Source organism: Sinohyriopsis cumingii, chromosome 11, assembly GCF_028554795.1.
Source record: "Sinohyriopsis cumingii isolate HCF-2022 chromosome 11, ASM2855479v2, whole genome shotgun sequence".
Classification (NCBI taxonomy): Eukaryota; Metazoa; Mollusca; class Bivalvia; order Unionida; family Unionidae; genus Sinohyriopsis; species Sinohyriopsis cumingii.
In genome coordinates, this window is record NC_142971.1 from 48,841,793 (window position 1) to 48,868,132 (window position 26,340).

The 26,340-nt window shown below is 36.3% G+C and overlaps 1 protein-coding gene across 1 annotated transcript in view; it reads right to left on the reverse strand.

Annotated features, from left to right (window-relative positions):
- LOC149788414 (stabilin-2-like) overlaps positions 1-26,340 on the reverse strand; it is a 495,609-nt gene that overhangs the window by 74,259 nt on the left and 395,010 nt on the right. Inside the window, exon 27 of the mRNA XM_089974375.1 lies at positions 24,045-24,162. Coding sequence (XP_089830501.1) covers positions 24,045-24,162 — 118 coding nt within the window. The remainder of the gene's footprint in view (positions 1-24,044; positions 24,163-26,340) is intronic.

A 26,340-nucleotide genomic window follows, 5' to 3' on the forward strand; every position in this document is an offset into this window, starting at 1 on the left:
AATTACCACATATACAGCTGTTTGTTACAGCTTCCTTCATTATTATGCAATAAAACTTAATATATAAAATTAAAAAAATATAATGTGGTATTGCAATGCATCACTGGCAAAAAAAAGAATTTCCTGGAATCTACAAGAGGATTGTTTCTTATCTTAATTAATACTGGAAAAATATTTTACAAGAAAAAATACTCTAGTCTAACTCTACAACAACAGTTTCAAATTATTACATACTACAGCATGGTTTTCAAGTTTTCTTGTTCTCTAAAATATCATTGTTATTTTAGTTGAAAGGGAAATTGTAGCAAACCATAGTTTTCGACTCGAAAAAAGCTGATTCAAAGTATATAACACTGGAAAATAAATATTTATTGCACATATAATCAATTAGTAAATTCATGACCTGTGATTATTATTAGTAGGGGTGAAATGATTAATCAATATAATAATGCATCAATACTTTTGTCATACCAATACACATATTGATTCAGGAGGTGGAGAATCACTACAAAATGATACTTACCCTATTCAAGTTACTTTAGTATTCAATAGTCATGAAAAATTATTAGTCAGATGTCACAGGAACAGGCACTTATTTTTTTCAGTAGAAAAAAAACAAACCCTATTTACAACACTCACTCGTCCTCTTAACATAAACACAAGATTGTGTGTCTTGTAATGCTTCCACTCATCACTTACATGCTAATTTATCTCATCTCAACTGCATGCTCAGCATAAAGAAGGCATTCCAAATGTGTTGCTCTCATGTACAATGAAGTATTTTACTCATCATTTAATAACCACTGTTATGCAAAGTTACTCTGTTGATTTGTATCTTGTCTACTTGCGTCTTATTTGATTTATACACTTCCAGCACATCGTGCATTGAAATATTTTACATTTAATTTTGATTAATCCATGCCAGAATAAACTTTCACCACCAATCAGAACTACTTAATGTAGCTTATTCTCTGCATGACATGAAGAAAGTGATGGCATCCAGTCTCTCAATGAACTCTGATTGGTGGTTATTGTTTGTTACAGTCCAGCGTACACAATAACCACCAAACAGAACTTAATGTAGCCTATTCCCTGTATAAATTGGGAGCAAATCTAAAATGTCCCTTTTTATGTTGAGATATTTTATCAGGAACTGAATAACGTCGATGGGACAAATAACACTAGCACAGATTCTACCAAGGGGTAGATTTCAAATAACACGAGTTTGTCACCTTGCGTAAATTTATAACATTCTGTTTACAAGTGGAGTGGGGGTTGTCAGTGGTTTTCCTTTCTTCCCTAACAAAAAACAAGTGCCTGTGGCCACACCAGTTGTTTTGCATCTGCAGGAAGTACCATGTGATAGATTTTGTTGGTATTTATCTCAATTCCCTGCACTTGGACTTGTTCTAGAAGAAATATTCCTTGCATGAGAAAAGTGCCCTATATCTTCTGTTCTGAAGATAACACTAAATCGTCTTCCAAGTTTAAGTGAAGACAAGAAATTGGTGATAGGATGTTTTCAAAGCAATTCATGCGGTACAAAACAAACGTCATGATGGCAAAGATGAGTCTTGAATCTGATCAAACGGGGCATTAATGTACTCTTGTTGAAAGGGACAAACCTGGTCATACCATTGCCTTTCCAAGATGCGATACTCAACAAAATTAAGGCATAGAAAAGTGCCAAAAATATCCATGCGGTTGAAAGGCCTAAGCAATCAGCTCGAAAATTTGGTGAAATCTTATTGAAAATGCTTCAAAAACACAAAAGCTCTAGCTGAATAATATTAAGTGAATTTTCCATGTTCACCCTAGCAAAGAGTTACATCAGATTTGCTTGGGTTAAACAGACAAACATATCTCTTAGTAACAGAATATGTTTCCCAATAAGGAAATTGGTGCATACTATGGGTTCAGTCAGGTTATTGTCTATCAACTGCAACCAATGTCTGCATGACATGGCATGCTAAAAAACCTTCATATTGGACAATGGTTTGCAATACTCTTCAGCAACTTTGAAAGCATTTGCAATGCAATAAAAAAAAAATCTGAATATGTGTCAATTAGCCCAAGATATTTAAAGAGTAATGGCTTCATGGAAAGAGCAATGCAAGCAACCAAACTGACAAAGCCAGACAACCCTTATTTAGCACCGTTAACATACCATACAACTTCATTAAGCAATCAATATAGCCCAGCTATAATTTTAATGGATGGAAAGCTAAGAAATCAATAATTCTAAAATGAGCATACTTAATGAAATTAGGGAACATGGATTACCCTAAAATATATCACATGACTGGCATTGTTACTGAATAAGGCAAGTAAATAACTTGGAGATAAATTTGAATGATTATGTGTAATTGATTTAGTAGATGCATACAGCATTACCTAGAGGTTCTTTAGTACCTCAACTGATACTGACTGACATCTTTTGAACTGTTTTATAACATGTAAGGTTGTTTGTTGCTCTATATTTTTATCCATTTCATTGTTACATTAATATTCATGGTGAGTTTTGAAACTCAAATACTTCATATCACATTTTTCATTCGCATACATTGTGTTTGGTGTTTTAACTTAATCCAAATCCATTCAGTTTCTATCCTGTTACAATGTAGTCAGAAGTTGGATCTTTGGATTAGATGAATAAATACCATCATCTAATGTATGCACATATTGTTTGTATGTCATAGATCATGACCATCCTGATAAAAAAGAATCTATAGGTAGTTGTGTATCTGTTTTTCTCTGGGCACGTGGGTCTGTTATATGTGTGTGTGTGTGTTTATTTTGTTTTGATTGCAATCCTCAATAAGATAAGATTGATTATATGAATTTTACCTCCATTAGGGTGTATTGTATATAAATCTCTTTAGATTATGTAACCATATCAGCTATGTCATGTCAACTCCTAAAGATTGGTTGATTTGGGTAAACAACTGGGATATGAGTGAGAAAGTATGAGAATATTTATTCAGGAAGTCCAAACCTGAGAGAGGGATGACAAGGCAAAAGAAATGGAAGCAGAAAGATAGAAAAGAGAATTAGAAAGGGAAGCACAAAAGGAACAATTGGCAACAGAAAGAGAAGGCTAGAAATGGCAAAACAACTTCAACAGGGAGAAATGGGAATCAGAAAGGGCAGATTAAGAAAGAAGGATGGCATTGGATGGGGAAGCTGAGGAAAGAAGGGTAGAATTAGAAAAGGATGGAATTGGATAGGGAAGCTGAGGAAAGAAGGGTAGAATCAGAAAAAAAGGATGGCATTGGATAGGAAAGCTGAGGAAAGAAGGGTAGAATTAGAAAAGGATGGCATTGGATAGGGAAGCTGAGGAAAGAAGGGTAGAATTGACAAAAAGGATGGCATTGGATAGGGCAGCTGAGGAAAGAAGGGTAGAATTAGAAAAAAAGGATGGCATTAGATAGGGAAGCTGAGGAAGGAAGGGTAGAATCAGAAAAAAAGGATGGCATTGGATAGGGAAGCTGAGGAAAGAAGGGTAGAATTAGAAAAAAAGGATGGCATTGGATAGGAAAGCTGAGGAAGGAAGGGTAGAATTAGAAAAGGATGGCATTGGATAGGGAAGCTGAGGAAAGAAGGGTAGAATTAGACAAAAAGGATGGCATTGGATAGGGCAGCTGAGGAAAGAAGGATAGAATTAGAAAAAAAGGATGGCATTAAATAGGGAAGCTGAGGAAGGAAGGGTAGAATTTGAAAAAAAGGATGGCATTGGATAGGGAAGCTGAGGAAAGAAGGGTAGAATTAGAAAAAAAGGATGGCATTGGATAGGGAAGTGGAGGAAAGAAGTGTAGAATAAAAAAAAAGGATGGCATTGGATAGGAAAGCCGAGGAAAGAAGGGTAGAATTAGAAAAGGATGGAAGCTGAGGAAAGAAGGGTAGAATTAGAAAAAAAGGATGGCATTTGATAGGAAGCTGAGGAAAGAAGGGTAGAATTAGAAAAAAAGGATGGCATTGGATAGGGAAGCTGAGGAAAGAAGGGTAGAATTAGAAAAAAAGGATGGCATTGGATAGGAAAGCTGAGGAAAGAAGGGTAGAATTAGAAAAGGATGGCATTGGATAGGGAAGCTGAGGAAAGAAAGGTAGAATTAGAAAAAAAGGATGGCATTGGATAGGGAAGCTGAGGAAAGAAGGGTAGAATTAGAAAAAAAAGGATGGCATTGGATAGGAAAGCTGAGGAAAGAAGGGTAGAATTAGAAAAGGATGGCATTGGATAGGGAAGCTGAGGAAAGAAGGGTAGAATTAGGAAAAAAAGGATGGCATTGGATAGGGAAGCTGAGGAAAGAAGGGTAGAATTAGAAAAAAAGGATGGCATTGGATAGGGAAGCTGAGGAAAGAAGGGTAGAATTTGAAAAAAAAAGGATGGCATTGGATAGGAAAGCTGAGGAAAGAAGGGTAGAATTAGAAAAGGATGGCATTGGATAGGGAAGCTGAGGAAAGAAGGGTAGAATTAGGAAAAAAAGGATGGCATTGGGTAGGAAAGCTGAGGAAAGAAGGGTAGAATTAGAAAAGGATGGCATTGGATAGGGAAGTTGAGGAAAGAAGGGTAGAATTAGAAAAAAAGGATGGCATTGGATAGGGAAGCTGAGGAAAGAAGGGTAGAATTAGAAAAAAAAGGATGGCATTGGATAGGAAAGCTGAGGAAAGAAGGGTAGAATTAGAAAAGGATGGCATTGGATAGGGAAGCTGAGGAAAGAAGGGTAGAATTAGGAAAAAAAGGATGGCATTGGATAGGAAAGCTGAGGAAAGAAGGGTAGAATTAGAAAAGGATGGCATTGGATAGGGAAGCTGAGGAAAGAAGGGTAGAATTAGAAAAAAAGGATGGCATTAGATAGGGAAGCAAGGAAGGAAGGGTAGAATTAGAAAAAAAGGATGGCATTGGATAGGGAAGCTGAGGAAAGAAGGGTAGAATTAGAAAAAAAGGATGGCATTGGATAGAGAAGCTGAGGAAAGAAGTGTAGAATTAGAAAAAAAGGATGGCATTGGATAGGAAAGCTGAGGAAAGAAGGGTAGAATTAGAAAAAAAGAATGGCATTGGATAGGGAAGCTGAGGAAAGAAGTGTAAAATTAGACAAAAAGGATGGCATTGGATAGGGAAGCTGAGGAAAGAAGGGTAGAATTAGACAAAAAGGATGGCATTGGATAGGGCAGCTGAGGAAAAAAGGGTAGAATTAGAAAAAAAGGATGGCATTGGATAGGGAAGCTGAGGAAAGAAGGGTAGAATTAGAAAAAAAAAGATGGCATTGGATAGGGAAGCTGAGGAAAGAAGGGTAGAATTAGACAAAAAGGATGGCATTGGATAGGGCAGCTGAGGAAAGAAGGGTAGAATTAGACAAAAAGGATGGCATTGGATAGGGCAGCTGAGGAAAGAAGGGTAGAATTAGAAAAAGTAATGCATGAAGTAAGTTAGACCTAGGGATGACTGAACCCTCTAACTCACCATATTTATCTCCCATTGTCCTAGTCCAGAAAAAGGAACGGAAAACCATTGTGTATTGGCATCTGTCAGTTAAATAAAGTCATGATGTTCAATGCTGAACCAATTCCAGATATGAAGGGTGAAGTAGACTGGTCACCAATACAATTGAAAATGAGTCTGTCAAGGGGATACTGGCAGGTACCATCATTGAAGAGTCCCGTGTATTGATGGACCCAGAAGGACTATATGAGTGTAAGGTGATGCCATTCAGATTTGTGGGTGCCTTTGCTTCTTGTTGTCACTTGATGTGCTAAGTACTAAAAAAAATTGTTAAGTACTGATAGCTATTAGGACAATATTTGTGTGTAGATGAACACTTGGAGTAAACACAAGGTGAACTCCAGTGTTACCCAATAACTGCAGCATTGGATATACAGATTTAGAGTATCTGGATCATTATGATCAGTGGATCCAGACAGTTAAAACCTTACCATAAGCAAACAGAAGCAATTAGAAACTTGCTTAATTCAGTCAACAAGACACATGTTTATTTGTTTCTAGGTTTGGTATGATTTTATAGGAAATTTATGGCAAATTCTGCAGCCATAGTATTTAGTCCATGGTCTGATCTGAAAAAGGGCAACCACATGAAGTGTGGGGACCATCACAAGAAGGGACTTTTTGAATGCTCGAAGAAAAGTTGATCAGTGCACCTATATTGAAACTGCCTGATGTAAGCAAACAGTTCATTTTAAGAACTGTGGCTTCTGACAGTTGGATGGAAGCAGTTTTGCTGCAGGAGCAAGATATGATGAAGCTGTCTATGGCAACAGGAAATTGTAGCCTGGGTAAAAAAAACTACTAACGGGAAAACAAATTGTCTGGCTGCAATGTTAAGGATTTGCAAATTTCATGCTTACTTTTGTGGAGAACTGGGAAATTTCATACTTGTCCTTGTGAGAGAGATTTCCCTCTAGAAACTGACCACCAACCCCTGCTGCTCTATTGCTGCATAGGGCACTGACACTACAACGTTGTTGTCTTTGCAAGCAAATTCAATGAAATGGGAGGACCTTATTGGCAAATGTTATATTTATTGCCTTGTCTTGGTATTACTAGCAAAAAGTTATAAGGGCTATTTTAAGCTATTTATATTCCATGATTACTAAAAAAAATGTCCATTTTATTGTAGATGGGAGGTATTGTCACAGAATAAGGCAAGAAAATAACTTGCTGATGCATTACAACAATTATGTGCAATTGATTTCAAAGACACATACAGTGTATCCTAGAATAGTTGCATTATTTTATTTACCTTGACTAATATTGACTGAAATAACAGATGCAGCTCATTGAAGGTCAATGCACTGTTATACATGAAGACCTGACAGCAACAGCTCAGGGGTCATGTTTTGGTAACCAATGTTATTACCATAAATGCTAATATTATCAACCAATCAGATGAAGTCTTATATCTTCGCATTTGGAGAAAGAGCACCCTGGATGAAAAGCATCAATGTGTACCGAACAATCTGATTCACTTTCAGGTTTTTGAAAGCTGCATTTCCATTGACTAATTCAAAGGTCACTGGAACATGACCCTTAAGCGGTTGTCATCAGATCTTCACGTAGGACAGTGGAGATCTGATTATAATCAGATTGGTCACTCACAATGAGATACCCATATTTCATGATGGGCATGGGCACTTTACCCTTGGGTCTGATATGGTTTTTGTTTCTCAGTACTTATGTGATGCATATGCTATTTGCGGGCACAGTGATCCCGAGATCTTATCATGAGGTGTCTACTTTAGGAATGGACTATATTGAATAAGGGCCATTTTCTGCCCCTTCTCCAAATGTCCTTATATTATGTATACTATACATATGAAGTGGTTAATATTTATTTCTGACATCAGTTTTGTGTTCACACGTCCATTGCCATGGTTTCAGGGTGTCAAAACACTATGAAAAACGATATGAAAAGTAGTCACATTTTCCATTTACTTCTCACAGATACTGCTTTACCATAAGCTATTCACTCAGTTTCAAATTTCCAATATGCAGTTTTATTGTTTTAAGGGTTATAAAGCTCTCTATATAAAGCTTAGTTTCTAAAACTATACAAAAATGGTCCATTGTAGATAAAAAATAGAATATCAAACTTATACGTCAACTGAAAACTGTTTTTAAAATTCGTTGACAAAAAGGTACTTAATCATAAAGTTTTGAAAACTGAGCAGTTACTAACTTTATTTCAAACCTGTAAATTGACAGCTGTTGATATTATGGATATAAATTCTTAAAAAGAAAAAATAAAAGAAGAAGAAAAAAAAAAGGAGCTTTGGGGATTTTAACATCTTATGACAATTTGACACAATAATGCTATACTGTTTGAGCTATTGAAGCTTGCATTGTTTAATCTGTATATGATACAGATGACACATTTCTTCCAAGCAGTTTTATATAACTTCAGACAATCCTTTGTTGTTTGCACAGTTAATGCTTTAGTTTAAAGAATTAATATTGTTACTATATTAAGAAAGACCCCGTTAACAAAATTTAAAATAAAACAAATGCTAGTTGTAACTGTTATTTCCATATGGAAATTGATAGACTTATTTAAAGATTACATATACAGAATTACTCTGGAATACTGTGAATGAATTAAACGTAGCAAATGGTATTGTGATGAAAATGAAGAAAAAACGATGTTATTAATGTTTAAAATAAATAATATATATGTACATACATAATTATTTACATAATGCTTTTGCAAAAAATTGGCAACATAAAACAACAATTCCATTTAATGTTTACTCCAAGTAGTCTTTGTTTATATATAGTTACAAATGCCCCTTCAGCATCTCTTTGAAAAATCTTGTTCCCAAGGCAATTTAGAAAGAATGAAGAAAGAGAGAAATGAATGGATAACATTGTTTCTAAAATATCTGAATCATTATTATTCCCGGAATTTGTTTAAATTAATAATGAAGGAAATAATATAGCACACTCTAGAAATGTGGGTCTAATTGCTCACGCGTAGCAATATGTAGGCAGCTACCGTACAACAGGGAAAACAGCGACAATGATACATAGACAGAAAAATTCAAGAATTTTTTAATTTTCAGTGATTAGTGGAAATGTGATCACATAAGTTAATATGAGAACCCAAAATTTGTAATAAAAATTAATCAGTGTAAATATCTTGTCTGATCAAGCCTGCGGTTAGATCTTATTTCTAGTTTCAAGTTGCTCAAATGTAGCATTTTCTCTTAAATTTCACAGCCCATGTTCAAAGGTTGTCTTTAGGTGTGAAAAACAAATTTATATGCATATTTAATGCAGAATAGGGTGATTTAAACATCTAATAATACAATGAGACACAGAGTTGTGATATTTACAATATTTTTTTCCCCCATAAAAATGGGAGCAGAAATTGGCCCTAATTCAATATAGTCTTTTACTAAAGCAGTAGGGATGAGTAGTCGTTTATTTCGTGAAGTTCTATTTGCAATGGTACCCATACTTTAAATGTCTCCTATGGATATATCATTTTATCTTTTATTCTTGATATTTGGAATTTCAGTAAATTGTACTGTGTTTGGGTATGGAAAACAGATGGTTTGTCTTAGTTTAATGTTAAGATCTTTATACTGTTATGTATATTTAACTTGGAATGTTTGTTGCTTTTCTCCATGGTTATATGCTATGTATATCTGTATTATGTATATTTAACTTGTTTGTTGATTTTCTCCATGGTTATATGCTATGTATATCTGTATTATGTATATTTAACTTGTATTGTTTGTTGCTTTTCTCCATGGTTATATCTATGTATATCTGTATTATGTATATTTAACTTGTATTGTTTGTTGATTTTCTCCATGGTTATATGCTATGTATATCTGTATTATGTATATTTAACTTGGATTGTTTGTTGCTTTTCTCCATGGTTATATGCTATGTATATCTGTATTATGTATATTTAACTTGTTTGTTGATTTTCTCCATGATTATATGTTATGTATATCTGTATTTTGTCATTAACCTTAGTCCAAAATCAAGTTAATAGTCTATCTGACTACATAATTTATTTTGCAAACAATGTAAAACATAGTTAATATTTCTGCTATTAGAGATTAAATATTCACATATTTGTTATTGGAGACATGTTTATTTGAATCTAAGATATGACATAAGTTTTTTTCTTGGAAATTCCTGATCGTGTTGACAACTTTGAATGTTGATAGGAGATTGACCTACATTCTGGCTCTATTATTGTGTCTTAGCTTTTTATATCAATATTGTTTACTTGAAAAATGTACTCATTCCTAACATCTATAGTGGAAGTAGTCATATGATTGTGTACGGTTTTTAATTTGGGTGTATTTATTTATTAAAATTATTCACTGGAATTACAAAGTGCACATAAATACTTCTTGGAATAAATCATTAATTTTTGGAACTATATTGAATTCAGTAATGGACAATTTGGATCATATTATTATGCTACATCAAAAGACTGTTAACACATTGCCACATTCCTGGCCATTGGCACATTCAAGACTACAGGCACATTAACTGTTGGCATTCATTTGAAACACCACTGGAATTCATTTGGAACTACATACATTTGAACTTGAGACATAACTTTTACAACTGTTTGGGATTTAATTCACAATACTTTAAGGTATTTTTAAATTTTCATTTTGTAATAAATATTTGCTGAATTTTACAAAACTGCTTGGTTTTCACTCTTTCCAGTTACTTAGTTTGAAACCAAAGAGCCATAACTATAGTGAAGTAGAAAATTAAAGGTAGCATGTATTTTCATGGATTTTTGCAATTATTGTAATGTATTTTTACATTATTAATGATGTTTATTCAATATAATATGCTAGCCAGTTTGGTCTATTTATAGCTTGTAGAACTGGCAGAGTGGCAGTACAGGGCTGGTAGTGTGTCATCATAGAGCTGACTGTTGCAGCACAGCTGTTAGTGTGGCAGTACAGCTGTTTATTTGGCAGCATAGCTGGTAGAGTGGCAGAATAGCTATTAATGTGGCAGCATAGCTGTTAGTGTGGAGCATAGATGGTAGTGACAGTATAGCTGTTTATTTGGCAGCATAACTGGTAGTGTGGCAGTGTAGATGTTAATGTGGCAGCAGAGTTTGTTAATGTGGCAGCATAGCTGTTAGTGTGGAGCATAGATGGTAGTGTGGAGCAAAGCTGGTAGTGTGGAGCATAGATGGTAGTGTGGGAGCATAGCTGGTACTGTGGAGCATAGATGGTAGTGTGGGAGCATAGCTGGTACTGTGGAGCATAGATGGTAGTGTGGGAGCATAGCTGTTTATTTGGCAGCATAGCTGGTAGTGTGGCATTAGGTAACACAGCTGGCAGTATGGTAGCATAGCTGATGGTATTTCAGACCCATAGCTGAAAACAGTTCATTCCAAGCATGTGAATTTCAAACCGTGTAATAAGACCATGGATTGTGAATTTGGATTGTCAGTGCACATGGTTATATGAACCATACTCACTTTTTAATAACATATTCACAGAATATATTATTTCATGAATGAGTATTTTTTATGTATTCATGAGAGTATAATTTCATCTTCTGAGTTGTGTCATAATGTGCAAGGCAGTTCATAATTAGAACGTAGGCATTTGTTTGCTGCTGTATATGTTTATATATTTCATTGTTACATTAATATTAAAGATCACAGTTTTGAAACTCATATACTTCCTTTCACATTTTTCATTCACATACATTTTGTTTTGGTGTTTTCACTTAATCCAAATCCATTCAGTTTCTGTCCTGTTACAGGTATCATCACTTAAATAATTTTTGTAACTGGAGTTGATCACATAACGCTAACAGCTGTAAATTTCAATGCTGAATGAGCCAAGCTCTCTACAAAAATAGATTAAGTCAGTGCTTTCCCTCCAAACTGGAATGATATCTCTAAATGGTGTACTTAATAAATAGTATTTTAGAGCAGCATTGTGATTTATAATGCATATCATTACATTTGATGCCAATACAACCATCTTTCATGAGAAACAGCCATAAAAAAGATTTTCAAGATGGCTACTATTGTGGCCATGTTGTGATTTCATGATGATGCCATGGCACCTATGTTGAAAACCAGATAGGCACTTTATCATTTAAGCTACATTAGGCAGCATGGAATGTCTTTGTGTGAAAACCCCATGGTGATATCGTGATTCATCAAAAGTAGTAATAACCAGATTTTCAAGATGAAGGCCATGTATGTTAGACTGGTACCAAGTTAATTTATGAAAAGTGACCTGTCAAAAGAAGTCTTTTAGTGAAAACCTCAAGCTGTTCCCATTTGGAGGAGAAATATTATGAAGAAGAAAAAAAAGATTTTCAATATGGCTGACACACGGCAGCCATTTTGGGGATCAGATTGTCACCAGTTTCATTGAGGACCAAGAAAAAATCATAGAAAGTGTTTTCTTGTTGAAAACCCTGACAATGTGATGAACTTTTTACAAGGAGTAGTTACAATAAGATTGTCAAGATGACCAATCTGACAGCCATAGTTGATGTCTGAGGAGCATGTTTTACATTCAGGACCAAGTAGGCCTTAAGATGAAACTGCCAAGTTTCATGACATTCCTCCAAGTAGTTAGGAGTAACAATAAGATGAATGGACAAATTACATATGACTGAGTATCACATAAGCTTGTTTGGTCTTTCTCTGTCCATATGTTATGAAGATTTTAAAATGTGTTACCTTTATCTTTTATCTTATACAGATTTTACAAGTTTTTAAAATCTTTACATTTTATATTTTATCTTGTTGTACTTCCATAATTTACAATGAATTAGAAGGGTTTATTTTTTAAATTTCTGTGCAATCTAGTTTTACATTATTGGAACTTTTACTTGGTACCCTATAACCAGTACTATGCTACGATACCATAAATGCTACATCATGCACATCATCAGTAGAAACAGACAGTGTAATTTATACAGTTATATAACGGAATCACCAAAACTTGCATTTGTCTCTAATCAGCAACTACTGAATTTTGTGCATTCCAGCTATTGTATTTACCAAGCATTTATAAATAGAACACCACATTTGCTGTTGGTACAAAGAAAATGTTCTAGGACTGCAAGCTGAGCTGTGCATCTAGGTAATACTGATAATATAGTAATTTCATCCATGTAGTTGAATTGCATCTCTTTGATCTGATACAGCATGTGTATAACAATTTACTGACCTTTTTAGACTAAAGTAAATTACAGCTCTCTAATACAGTTTGCCAGTATATACGTCCATTTATAAAAAAAAAACACTTTCGAGCAGGAACAGAATTGATTCTGCCTCTAACCTATACAAACCTGAAACAGAATTTTACCTGTGAAATGGAACCGTAAGGCAAACGAAATGATGAATTAATGCAAACAAAATGATGAATTAATGCAAACGAAATGATGAATAAATGCAAACGAAATGATGAATAAATGCAAATGAAATGATGAATAAATGCAAACAAAATGATGAATAAATGCAAATGAAATGATGAATAAATGCAAACAAAATGATGAATAAATGCAAACTAAATGTGAATAAATGCAAATGATTTTGTTGTTGTAGGGTTTAATGCCATTTTTCAGCACACGATAGGCTATACATGGTGGCCAGTATTAATGGTGGAGGAAGAACCCAGGTAAACACGGAAAGAACCACCGACCCACGAAAAGCTACTGGCAAGCTTTCTCACATACCCACATTGGCTGAATCTAAGACTTGAACCCATGCAGACAGAGGTGACATGGCAATGATCCGTAACGGAAAGCGTGTTAGACCACTCGGCCACTCGGGGCCCCGTTAAATGCAAATGAAATGATGAATAAATGCAAACAAAATGATGAATAAATGCAAACTAAATGATGAATAAATGCAAATGAAATGATGGATAAATGCAAATGAAATGATGAATAAATGCAAATGAAATGATGAGTAAATGCAAACTAAATGACGAATAAATGCAAATGAAATGACAAATAAATGCAAATGAAATGATGAATAAATGCAAATGAAATGATGAATGTACCTTGATGAAAATAGAGAAGGCAAATGCAAGATGCATATTGCAGAATGATGATATAACCCAATCAAGAACATTATGAGAATGTATTTAATCAATCTGAAAATCAATTGTTTACATGATGCTGCTAATTATCCAAGGCTGAAAACCAATTTTCCACAAAATCCATGATCTAAGTATTATTACTGAAAGATAATATTCACTCCTTACAGTGACACTGTTCAGGAAGATATAAAAACTGCAAATGAAATCATCAACTATGGTTGTGTCTGCACAATTTTTATATGAACAAAACAAGATAAGAAATAAATTTGCTGGCAAACTGTCTATAACTATATTCTTACAATAAATTCAGTTGTTGTTATCTCATAGTCTTCATAAATTCAATGCTGTCTTTTAGAGGTATTACATTGGTGATCGTCTCATATTCATCATAAATTCAATACTGTCTTTTAGAGGTATTACACTGGTGATTGTCTCATATTCATCATAAATTCAATGCTGTGTTTTAGAGGTATTACATTGGTGATTGTCTCATATTCATCATAAATTCAATGCTGTCTTTTAGAAGTATTACATTGGTGATCGTCTCATATTCATCATAAATTCAATGCTGTCTTTTAGAGGTATTACATTGGTCATCGTCTCATATTCATCATAAATTCAATGCTGTCTTTTAGAGGTATTACATTGGTCGTCGTCTCATATTCATCATAAATTCAATGCTGTCTTTTAGAGGTATTACATTGGTCATCATCTCATATTCATCATAAATTCAATGCTGTCTTTTACAGGTATTACATTGGTCATCATCTCATATTCATCATAAATTCAATGCTGTCTTTTACAGGTATTACATTGGTCATCATCTCATATTCATCAAAAATTCAATGCTGTCTTTTATATTGAATGCATTTGCTATTTTATTAAAGCAATAGCTTTCTCCCTTTAACATAATTTAAGACAGAAAATCTGACTGTGGTAAAAATATGCATTTCTTTTAAGTTGTAAATGAACAATGGAAGCAATGAATGCAAAGCTGAATTGTTTTTGAAACTGAAAGTAAAGAATGATGAGATGATGGCTGAAAGCAAACGTGAATGGAATGGAGAATAAATGAACCATTGAAGGCACACTCAACATAAATAATGGGGTCGGCTCAAGACTACTAGTGGAGTTGGGTCAAGACAACTTGTGGGGTCAGCTCAAGATAATTAATGGGGTCAGCTCAAGGAAACTAATGTGGCTGGCTCAAGACAACTAATGGGGTCAGCCAAATATAACTAATGGGGTCAACTCAATATAACTAACATGGTCAGCACAATATAACTTATTGGGTCAGCTCAAGACAACTAATCGGGTCAGTTCAAGACAACTGATAGAGTCAGCTCAAGCTAACTAGTGGGGTCAACACAAGGAAACTAAAGGGGTCAGCTCAAAACAACTAATAGGGTCAGCTCTGTTTAGTATTCCTGCAATACACAGGCACCTATATACATAAATGTCATTTTCCATCACTTCAAACCCTGGGGGACCTAAAATACAAACTATAAACACACTCTTGTTCTCTATAATGAGAAAAACATTTGTGACTGAAGAGAAAATGATGGAAATACTGATGTTTAACGAATGAATCTAAACCAAAGAGGGCTACTGTCAACAAATGTTAGAACTATATTAGGAATGAACAACAACTGAGGTATTTATAAAAGTCATGTGGACCCATCAAATGCAAGACTGAACTTAAAGAAAATTTTGAAAATAACATTTTCAGAATGATATATTCATTATCCTAATATGTTTTATAAGCAAAGGTATTTTTTACTTGCATAATATTTATACTTGCCTTACTGTACTGGTCTATGTACCCCTCCCTTATTACAACATTATATATAAATATATATATATATACATACATATTTATCAATGACATTTGTGTTCAATGGCAGTTCACCAATACATAACATGGACAGTTGTTATACACCCCAATTTGCACATTATAACAGGGGAGTCAGCTGTAATAACATTGTTGACAAAACTAACACATTATAACGAGGGACATCTACAATAAATTTGTAAAGTACAGTGTGGGTATTATTTTGCATATGGTATATAGCTGGATTAAACCATGAAATATGTCAGAAAAGACTATTCCTGAAACTTTCTGTTCAGTATTACATTAGGTCAGAACTAATAAAGAATGTGATTTCATATTTTTCTTTAAGCATCTCCAAGCCATGTGGTAATTTTGTTCTCAACAAAGTTGTGTTATTAACATTTCAGATATTTTACATTCAGTGCCCTTCATGGATTAGTGTTACAGATAATTAATCTGTTCTATCTAAAAATAATTTCTGCTCTTTCACTGATTTGCAAATTCCATGATATGAGATGTAAGATTTTTTATGTCATCAGAGCTTGTTGTGCAAATAAAATAACATCAATAAAATAACTGAAACTTTAATGGTTTATCAATGGAGGATTTCAAGTCCAGGGGAGACAGATAATATGATGGTATTATAATAACATTCGCCTATGAACCACTTATAATGCCAAGTTATCATGCACTAACAAGTGCAAGATTAGTTGACTGTCAACTGAACTGGTAGTTTCTCTGAATCTTTGGTTTCTTCTGCCTCCAAGATTATCCTTAGCTGACAGTGATCTGAGTTGTCAGCAGTACTAGACGTGAGTTATGATGCCTAGTCTCTGTGAACCAGACCACTTCCATAGCTCTCTGCCAAATGAGGGTCTAATAAATACTAGATGTGAGTTATGATGCCTAGTCTCTGTGAACCAGACCGCTTCCATAGCTCTCTGCCAAATGAGGGTCTAATAAATACTAGATGTGAGTTATGATGCCGCTTCCATAGCTCTCTGCCAAATGAGGGTCTAATAAATACTAGATGTGAGTTATAATGCCTAGTCTCTGTGAACCAGACAGCTTCCATAGCTCTCTGCCAAAGAGGGTCTAATAAATACAAGATGTGAGTTATAATGCCTAGTCTCTGTGAATCAGACAGCTTCCATAGCTCTCTGCCAAATGAGGGTCTAATAAATACTAGATGTGAGTTATAATGCCTAGTCTCTGTGAACCAGACCACTTTCATAGCTCTCTGCCAAATGAGGGTCTAATAAATACAAGATGTGAGTTATAATGCCTAGTCTATGTGAATCAGACAGCTTCCATAGCTCTCTGCCAAATGAGGGTCTAATAAATACTAGATGTGAGTTATAATGCCTAGTCTCTGTGAACCAGACCACTTCCATAGCTCTCTGCCAAAGAGGGTCTAATAAATACAAGATGTGAGTTATAATGCCTAGTCTCTGTGAACCAGACCACTTTCATAGCTCTCTGCCAAATGAGGGTCTAATAAATACTAGATGTGAGTTATGATGCCTAGTCTCTGTGAACCAGACCGCTTCCATAGCTCTCTGCCAAATGAGGGTCTAATAAATACTAGATGTGAGTTATGATGCCAAGTCTCTGTGAACCAGACTGCTTCCATAGCTCTCAGCCAAATGAGGGTCTAATAAATACTAGATGTGAGTTATGATGCCTAGTCTCTGTGAACCAGACCGCTTCCATAGCTCTCTGCCAAATGAGGGTCTAATAAATACTAGATGTGAGTTATGATGCCTAGTCTCTGTGAATCAGACAGCTTCCATAGCTCTCTGCCAAATGAGGGTCTAATAAATACTAGATGCGAGTTATAATGCCTAGTCTCTGTGAATCAGACAGCTTCCATAGCTCTCTGCCAAATGAGGGTCTAATAAATACTAGATGTGAGTTATGATGCCTAGTCTCTGTGAACCAGACCGCTTCCATAGCTCTCTGCCAAATGAGGGTCTAATAAATACAAGATGTGAGTTATAATGCCTAGTCTCTGTGAATCAGACAGCTTCCATAGCTCTCTGCCAAATGAGGGTCTAATAAATACTAGATGTGAGTTATAATGCCTAGTCTCTGTGAACCAGACCACTTCCATAGCTCTCTGCCAAAGAGGGTCTAATAAATACAAGATGTGAGTTATAATGCCTAGTCTCTGTGAACCAGACAGCTTCCATAGCTCTCTGCCAAATGAGGGTCTAATAAATACAAGATGTGAGTTATGATGCCTAGTCTCTGTGAACCAGACAGCTTCCATAGCTCTCTGCCAAATGAGGGTCTAATAAATACTAGATGTGAGTTATGATGCCTAGTCTCTCTGAACCAGACCGCTTCCATAGCTCTCTGCCAAATGAGGGTCTAATAAATACTAGATGTGAGTTATGATGCCTAGTCTCTCTGAACCAGACCGCTTCCATAGCTCTCTGCCAAATGAGGGTCTAATAAATACTAGATGTGAGTTATGATGCCTAGTCTCTGTGAACCAGACCGCTTCCATACCTCTCTGCCAAATGAGGGTCTAATAAATACTAGATGTGAGTTATGATGCCTAGTCTCTGTGAACCAGACAGCTTCCATAGCTCTCTGCCAAATGAGGGTCTAATAAATACTAGATGTGAGTTATGATGCCTAGTCTCTGTGAACCAGACAGCTTCCATAGCTCTCTGCCAAATGAGGGTCTAATAAATACTAGATGTGAGTTATGATACCTAGTCTTTGTGAACCAGACCGCTTCCATAGCTCTCTGCCAAATGAGGGTCTAATAAATACTAGATGTGAGTTATGATGCCTAGTCTCTGTGAACCAGACTGCTTCCATAGCTCTCTGCCAAATGAGGGTCTAATAAATACTAGATGTGAGTTATGATGCCTAGTCTCTGTGAAGGGGACCGCTTCCATAGCTCTCTGCCAATTGAGGGTCTAATAAATACTAGATGTGAGTTATGATGCCTAGTCTCTGTGAATCAGACAGCTTCCATAGCTCTCTGCCAAATGAGGGTCTAATAAATACTAGATGCGAGTTATAATGCCTAGTCTCTGTGAATCAGACAGCTTCCATAGCTCTCTGCCAAATGAGGGTCTAATAAATACTAGATGTGAGTTATGATGCCTAGTCTCTGTGAACCAGACCACTTTCATAGCTCTCTGCCAAATGAGGGTCTAATAAATACAAGATGTGAGTTATAATGCCTAGTCTCTGTGAATCAGACAGCTTCCATAGCTCTCTGCCAAATGAGGGTCTAATAAATACTAGATGTGAGTTATAATGCCTAGTCTCTGTGAACCAGACCACTTCCATAGCTCTCTGCCAAAGAGGGTCTAATAAATGCAAGATGTGAGTTATAATGCCTAGTCTCTGTGAACCAGACAGCTTCCATAGCTCTCTGCCAAATGAGGGTCTAATAAATACAAGATGTGAGTTATGATGCCTAGTCTCTGTGAACCAGACAGCTTCCATAGCTCTCTGCCAAATGAGGGTCTAATAAATACTAGATGTGAGTTATGATGCCTAGTCTCTGTGAACCAGACCGCTTCCATAGCTCTCTGCCAAATGAGGGTCTAATAAATACTAGATGTGAGTTATGATGCCTAGTCTCTGTGAACCAGACCGCTTCCATAGCTCTCTGCCAAATGAGGGTCTAATAAATACTAGATGTGAGTTATGATGCCGCTTCCATAGCTCTCTGCCAAATGAGGGTCTAATAAATACTAGATGTGAGTTATAATGCCTAGTCTCTGTGAACCAGACAGCTTCCATAGCTCTCTGCCAAAGAGGGTCTAATAAATACAAGATGTGAGTTATAATGCCTAGTCTCTGTGAATCAGACAGCTTCCATAGCTCTCTGCCAAATGAGGGTCTAATAAATACTAGATGTGAGTTATAATGCCTAGTCTCTGTGAACCAGACCACTTTCATAGCTCTCTGCCAAATGAGGGTCTAATAAATACAAGATGTGAGTTATAATGCCTAGTCTATGTGAATCAGACAGCTTCCATAGCTCTCTGCCAAATGAGGGTCTAATAAATACTAGATGTGAGTTATAATGCCTAGTCTCTGTGAACCAGACCACTTCCATAGCTCTCTGCCAAAGAGGGTCTAATAAATACAAGATGTGAGTTATAATGCCTAGTCTCTGTGAACCAGACCACTTCCATAGCTCTCTGCCAAATGAGGGTCTAATAAATACTAGATGTGAGTTATGATGCCTAGTCTCTGTGAACCAGACCACTTCCATAGCTCTCTGCCAAATGAGGGTCTAATAAATACTAGATGTGAGTTATGATGCCTAGTCTCTCTGAACCAGACTGCTTCCATAGCTCTCAGCCAAATGAGGGTCTAATAAATACTAGATGTGAGTTATGATGCCTAGTCTCTGTGAACCAGACCGCTTCCATAGCTCTCTGCCAAATGAGGGTCTAATAAATACTAGATGTGAGTTATGATGCCTAGTCTCTGTGAATCAGACAGCTTCCATAGCTCTCTGCCAAATGAGGGTCTAATAAATACTAGATGCGAGTTATAATGCCTAGTCTCTGTGAATCAGACAGCTTCCATAGCTCTCTGCCAAATGAGGGTCTAATAAATACTAGATGTGAGTTATGATGCCTAGTCTCTGTGAACCAGACCGCTTCCATAGCTCTCTGCCAAATGAGGGTCTAATAAATACAAGATGTGAGTTATAATGCCTAGTCTCTGTGAATCAGACAGCTTCCATAGCTCTCTGCCAAATGAGGGTCTAATAAATACTAGATGTGAGTTATAATGCCTAGTCTCTGTGAACCAGACCACTTCCATAGCTCTCTGCCAAAGAGGGTCTAATAAATACAAGATGTGAGTTATAATGCCTAGTCTCTGTGAACCAGACAGCTTCCATAGCTCTCTGCCAAATGAGGGTCTAATAAATACAAGATGTGAGTTATGATGCCTAGTCTCTGTGAACCAGACAGCTTCCATAGCTCTCTGCCAAATGAGGGTCTAATAAATACTAGATGTGAGTTATGATGCCTAGTCTCTCTGAACCAGACCGCTTCCATAGCTCTCTGCCAAATGAGGGTCTAATAAATACTAGATGTGAGTTATGATGCCTAGTCTCTCTGAACCAGACCGCTTCCATAGCTCTCTGCCAAATGAGGGTCTAATAAATACTAGATGTGAGTTATGATGCCTAGTCTCTGTGAACCAGACCGCTTCCATACCTCTCTGCCAAATGAGGGTCTAATAAATACTAGATGTGAGTTATGATGCCTAGTCTCTGTGAACCAGACCGCTTCCATAGCTCTCTGCCAAATGAGGGTCTAATAAATACTAGATGTGAGTTATGATGCCTAGTCTCTGTGAACCAGACAGCTTCCATAGCTCTCTGCCAAATGAGGGTCTAATAAATACTAGATGTGAGTTATGATACCTAGTCTTTGTGAACCAGACCGCTTCCATAGCTCTCTGCCAAATGAGGGTCTAATAAATACTAGATGTGAGTTATGATGCCTAGTCTCTGTGAACCAGACTGCTTCCATAGCTCTCTGCCAAATGAGGGTCTAATAAATACTAGATGTGAGTTATGATGCCTAGTCTCTGTGAAGGGGACCGCTTCCATAGCTCTCTGCCAAATGAGGGTCTAATAAATACTAGATGTGAGTTATGATGCCTAGTCTCTGTGAATCAGACAGCTTCCATAGCTCTCTGCCAAATGAGGGTCTAATAAATACTAGATGCGAGTTATAATGCCTAGTCTCTGTGAATCAGACAGCTTCCATAGCTCTCTGCCAAATGAGGGTCTAATAAATACTAGATGTGAGTTATGATGCCTAGTCTCTGTGAACCAGACCACTTTCATAGCTCTCTGCCAAATGAGGGTCTAATAAATACAAGATGTGAGTTATAATGCCTAGTCTCTGTGAATCAGACAGCTTCCATAGCTCTCTGCCAAATGAGGGTCTAATAAATACTAGATGTGAGTTATAATGCCTAGTCTCTGTGAACCAGACCACTTCCATAGCTCTCTGCCAAAGAGGGTCTAATAAATGCAAGATGTGAGTTATAATGCCTAGTCTCTGTGAACCAGACAGCTTCCATAGCTCTCTGCCAAATGAGGGTCTAATAAATACAAGATGTGAGTTATGATGCCTAGTCTCTGTGAACCAGACAGCTTCCATAGCTCTCTGCCAAATGAGGGTCTAATAAATACTAGATGTGAGTTATGATGCCTAGTCTCTGTGAACCAGACCGCTTCCATAGCTCTCTGCCAAATGAGGGTCTAATAAATACTAGATGTGAGTTATGATGCCTAGTCTCTGTGAACCAGACCGCTTCCATAGCTCTCTGCCAAATGAGGGTCTAATAAATACTAGATGTGAGTTATGATGCCTAGTCTCTGTGAACCAGACAGCTTCCATAGCTCTCTGCCAAATGAGGGTCTAATAAATACTAGATGTGAGTTATGATGCCTAGTCTCTGTGAACCAGACCGCTTCCATAGCTCTCTGCCAAATGAGGGTCTAATAAATACTAGATGTGAGTTATGATGCCTAGTCTCTGTGAACCAGACTGCTTCCATAGCTCTCTGCCAAATGAGGGTCTAATAAATACTAGATGTGAGTTATAATGCCTAGTCTCTGTGAACCAGACCACTTTCATAGCTCTCTGCCAAATGAGGGTCTAATAAATACAAGATGTGAGTTATAATGCCTAGTCTCTGTGAATCAGACAGCTTCCATAGCTCTCTGCCAAATGAGGGTCTAATAAATACTAGATGTGAGTTATGATGCCTAGTCTCTGTGAACCAGACCGTTTCCATAGCTCTCTGCCAAATGAGGGTCTAATAAATACTAGATGTGAGTTATGATGCCGCTTCCATAGCTCTCTGCCAAATGAGGGTCTAATAAATACTAGATGTGAGTTATAATGCCTAGTCTCTGTGAACCAGACAGCTTCCATAGCTCTCTGCCAAAGAGGGTCTAATAAATACAAGATGTGAGTTATAATGCCTAGTCTCTGTGAATCAGACAGCTTCCATAGCTCTCTGCCAAATGAGGGTCTAATAAATACCAGATGTGAGTTATAATGCCTAGTCTCTGTGAATCAGACAGCTTCCATAGCTCTCTGCCAAAGAGGGTCTAATAAATACAAGATGTGAGTTATAATGCCTAGTCTCTGTGAACCAGACAGCTTCCATAGCTCTCTGCCAAATGAGGGTCTAATAAATACAAGATGTGAGTTATGATGCCTAGTCTCTGTGAACCAGACCGCTTCCATAGCTCTCTGCCAAATGAGGGTCTAATAAATACTAGATGTGAGTTATGATGCCTAGTCTCTGTGAACCAGACCGCTTCCATAGCTCTCTGCCAAATGAGGGTCTAATAAATACTAGATGTGAGTTATGATGCCTAGTCTCTGTGAACCAGACCGCTTCCATAGCTCTCTGCCAAATGAGGGTCTAATAAATACTAGATGTGAGTTATAATGCCTAGTCTCTGTGAACCAGACCGCTTCCATAGCTCTCTGCCAAATGAGGGTCTAATAAATACTAGATGTGAGTTATGATGCCTAGTCTCTGTGAACCAGACCGCTTCCATAGCTCTCTGCCAAATGAGGGTCTAATAAATATCCACAGTTTTCCATGTAGGGACACAAAGAAGAATTCCCAAACTTTGGAAAAGTGATTTGATTTAGCTGATGGGATGAGATGTTGCAATATACAACACTATGATGATTGACTGATGTCATATTTTGCATAAACATGAACAGATTCTTCGGTTGACACAGACACACCTCCTGTATCTGCATCAGTTTAGAATGTAATGCTTCATTATATCTTTATTAACTTGCATTAGAATTATGGCTTCACTGACTGCAGAAAATCAATTCTAAGATAGGGAGAAATATGTTTGCATTTTTGCTTCAACAAAGTGTGAACACAGCTATTTGTATCAGTAAGGGAGATCACTGAAGCAATTTGCCATACCCGTGTAAAGCTAAGATTTGATAGAACCACAGACAGATTGGTTAATGTGGTGACCTGTTGAATAATCAGCATTAAATACCAAAGAATGAATATAAAAAACTTGAGTATAAAACACATTTCATAATAATCTCTTGCTCTCTCTCTCATCTCACACCCCCCCCCCTTTTGTTAACTTAGTGTCTAGTCCCATAGGGTCAAATAGATCTAAGTGAATATTTTAACTGTGCATATGCATAACTGCCATGTATTTTTATAAGTGGTTAAAGGGTGGGAATATCAATAGCTTCCATGGTATGACCAAAGGGCTAAGTCCCTGCAAACAAGAAAAGTTCTAGGAGCAAAGGTCAGCTGCATATTGTAATTCATAATGGTGGAGATCCAAACAGTTTGCAAGCTGTGGTCCAGGAGAGTGACAACTGTATACATGACCCAAAGGTACTATTCAAAATCCCATTTGACATGTGTTGAGACTAGTACAAATCTTGATTCCTGCCCTCTCCCCCACGCTTTAAAAATTTAAAAACCACTGTGCTTTTGTATAGACAACTCCAATCATAGCCCAGTGTTTAAAGCCTATGTCCTGAGTGGTGTTAAATGGGTTGGAAAACCTTACTCATGCATAGTTCTTTCTTCAGAAGGTGGGGCTATACAAATTACATGCCTGTTCCTCTTTGAAGACGTGGAGCGAGAAGCCGTCTGCTAGGGTGTCAAACTTCATGTAGCTCTCTGTTAGCTTGGCTAAATTTTTCGTTGTGAAAATACCATCAATTGTGTGGAAACTGGAACAAATTGAAAGAAATTATTTTATTTAATAATAATAATAATAATAATAACTATTCTCCACTGAGGGCCTCAGGATGAACAAACTATTGTAAATACAAGAAGAATAAAAGAAAAAAATGTACAAAATTAAAATTGTGAAAAATGTATGTGTGTGTTTGGATTTTTAATGTAGCTTTAACAAATTTCCAGTCAAATCACTATGATGTCTGCAGTGTGGCAGTTTATAGTGATGTCTAGCAGGATAATGTGAGTGGGTGGGACATCATGCTACATGTCTGCGGCATGATGCCCCAGTGGTAGACATCACTATAAACTGCCACACTGCAGACATTGTAGCAATATGACTGAAAAATTGTTAAAGCTACGTTAAAAATCCAAATCATGTACACACATTAAACACCACAGTCACACTGTGACTTATCAATTTGACCATCCTTTTTAACGGAAATGTTTATAATACAAGTAACTAACTTTTTCATTGAGGTACGACAAGCACTTTTCAGAAAGTGATGAGTGTCAGTTGAACATAGATGAAGTAAACCAGAAATGCCAAGACCTACTTGATTAAGGTGCTGCCCTCAATATGAAGGGGAAGTAACTGACCGACATCCCCAATTGGCATAAATGAAAAATCTTGTAACTTAAAAGTGTGTGGACATGAGATGAAAAATTGATTGATAAAGTTATTTATATCAAATTGCTGTTTGTTCATGCACTGAGATACCAGCTGACGGGTTTGTCCAACATATTGTATGTCACACATTGTACATTTTATCAAATAAATAACATGTGATATTGCGAAGTTAATATCACGACAGATGTTACATATTTTACTGGCAGAAATAAGTATTGCCAATAATAAAAAAATCACGATCTCTACATTTAGTTGAAAAACTATTTGTAAATAGTTTCTTCATTAATTTTGAGGACACAAAGAAATCTCTGAGACTCAAATCTTTGTGAGCAAGTGTAGGCCCTGCTTCATTGGTATTAAGGCTAATGAAAAAAGTATTTTGTAGTCTGAAGAAGAAATAAGTGAAACTGGAAAGGAAGTCTATTTGCTTATTTTGTTTATTTAAATAATTTTCTCCCATCATGCATGGCTCTTGTGGCACTAATATTTTTATTTAAAAAGTACTTTTCTGAATGTTTTCACAATGCTGCAAATTGTTTTTTTTTTCTGTCCATAAAAATGCAAAAATATTTCATTTAGTGTCCTTAAAAATTAAGACAATTTGAATAATAAATATAATTTGTACAGGTTATTTTCTGAAAAAGCCATTCCTCTACACTCTGAAAGCAGCACAAGTGTCTGTCTTATTTTTGCATTGTAAGCGTATGAATATATTCTTTCAAAACAATGTCAAACCAAGACAAAAATTATTTTAGAAAAGCTTCTAGTGTTTGTAACAAACAGCATATTAATATGTTAATTAGGGCAATGGGGGATCTGTCTGTCCTGTATGTATGAGAAAATAGAAACATAAAAGCATTTGATATTATTAGTGTATTATCACATTTAATCGATGGATGTCATATATAATTAACAATAAGTAATTAATATCTTTTATACAATTAAATTTTAACTTTCATCAGTTCTAACTTGGAAAATGTTTTATGACAGGCAATGGTACAATAGTGTACAGTACAACAGGCCTCCAGGGTACAGTTCAAATGAAATGTGCAGTGACTGAGGAAATTTCTAATTCATCACTTTCCTGGAAATTTAAATTTTCTGTCCTGGAAATATGGCAATAGTTGCTATCACTAGTGCAATAATACATTATATGGAAATCTTGTGGAATAGCATTTGGACTAACAAATGAATCGCACTGGTTGGTAAGTGCAGGGGTTTTCATTTGCAAACATTATTATGTTTGATTCAATTAAAGCAGATTGTCTGTGTTTGACAAAGGAACCAGTGTGACATGATTCATTTATGGTTTTTATTTTTAACAGTAGTTCCTAGCATGTGGAGGCTATAACTGAGATGACTGGACTGAGATATGAAAGTAAGGTTAGCAAAACAATCAGATTTCTCTCTTGCATAGGTGAAAAAATTTCTGTAATATGCTCACCCTACCACATGACCTTGAGGAAAAGGTCACCAATTTTTCAGTAATGCTTCAGTCTTGCGCTCAACATGCTGACCTTGGCCTTCTTGTGTTTTATAT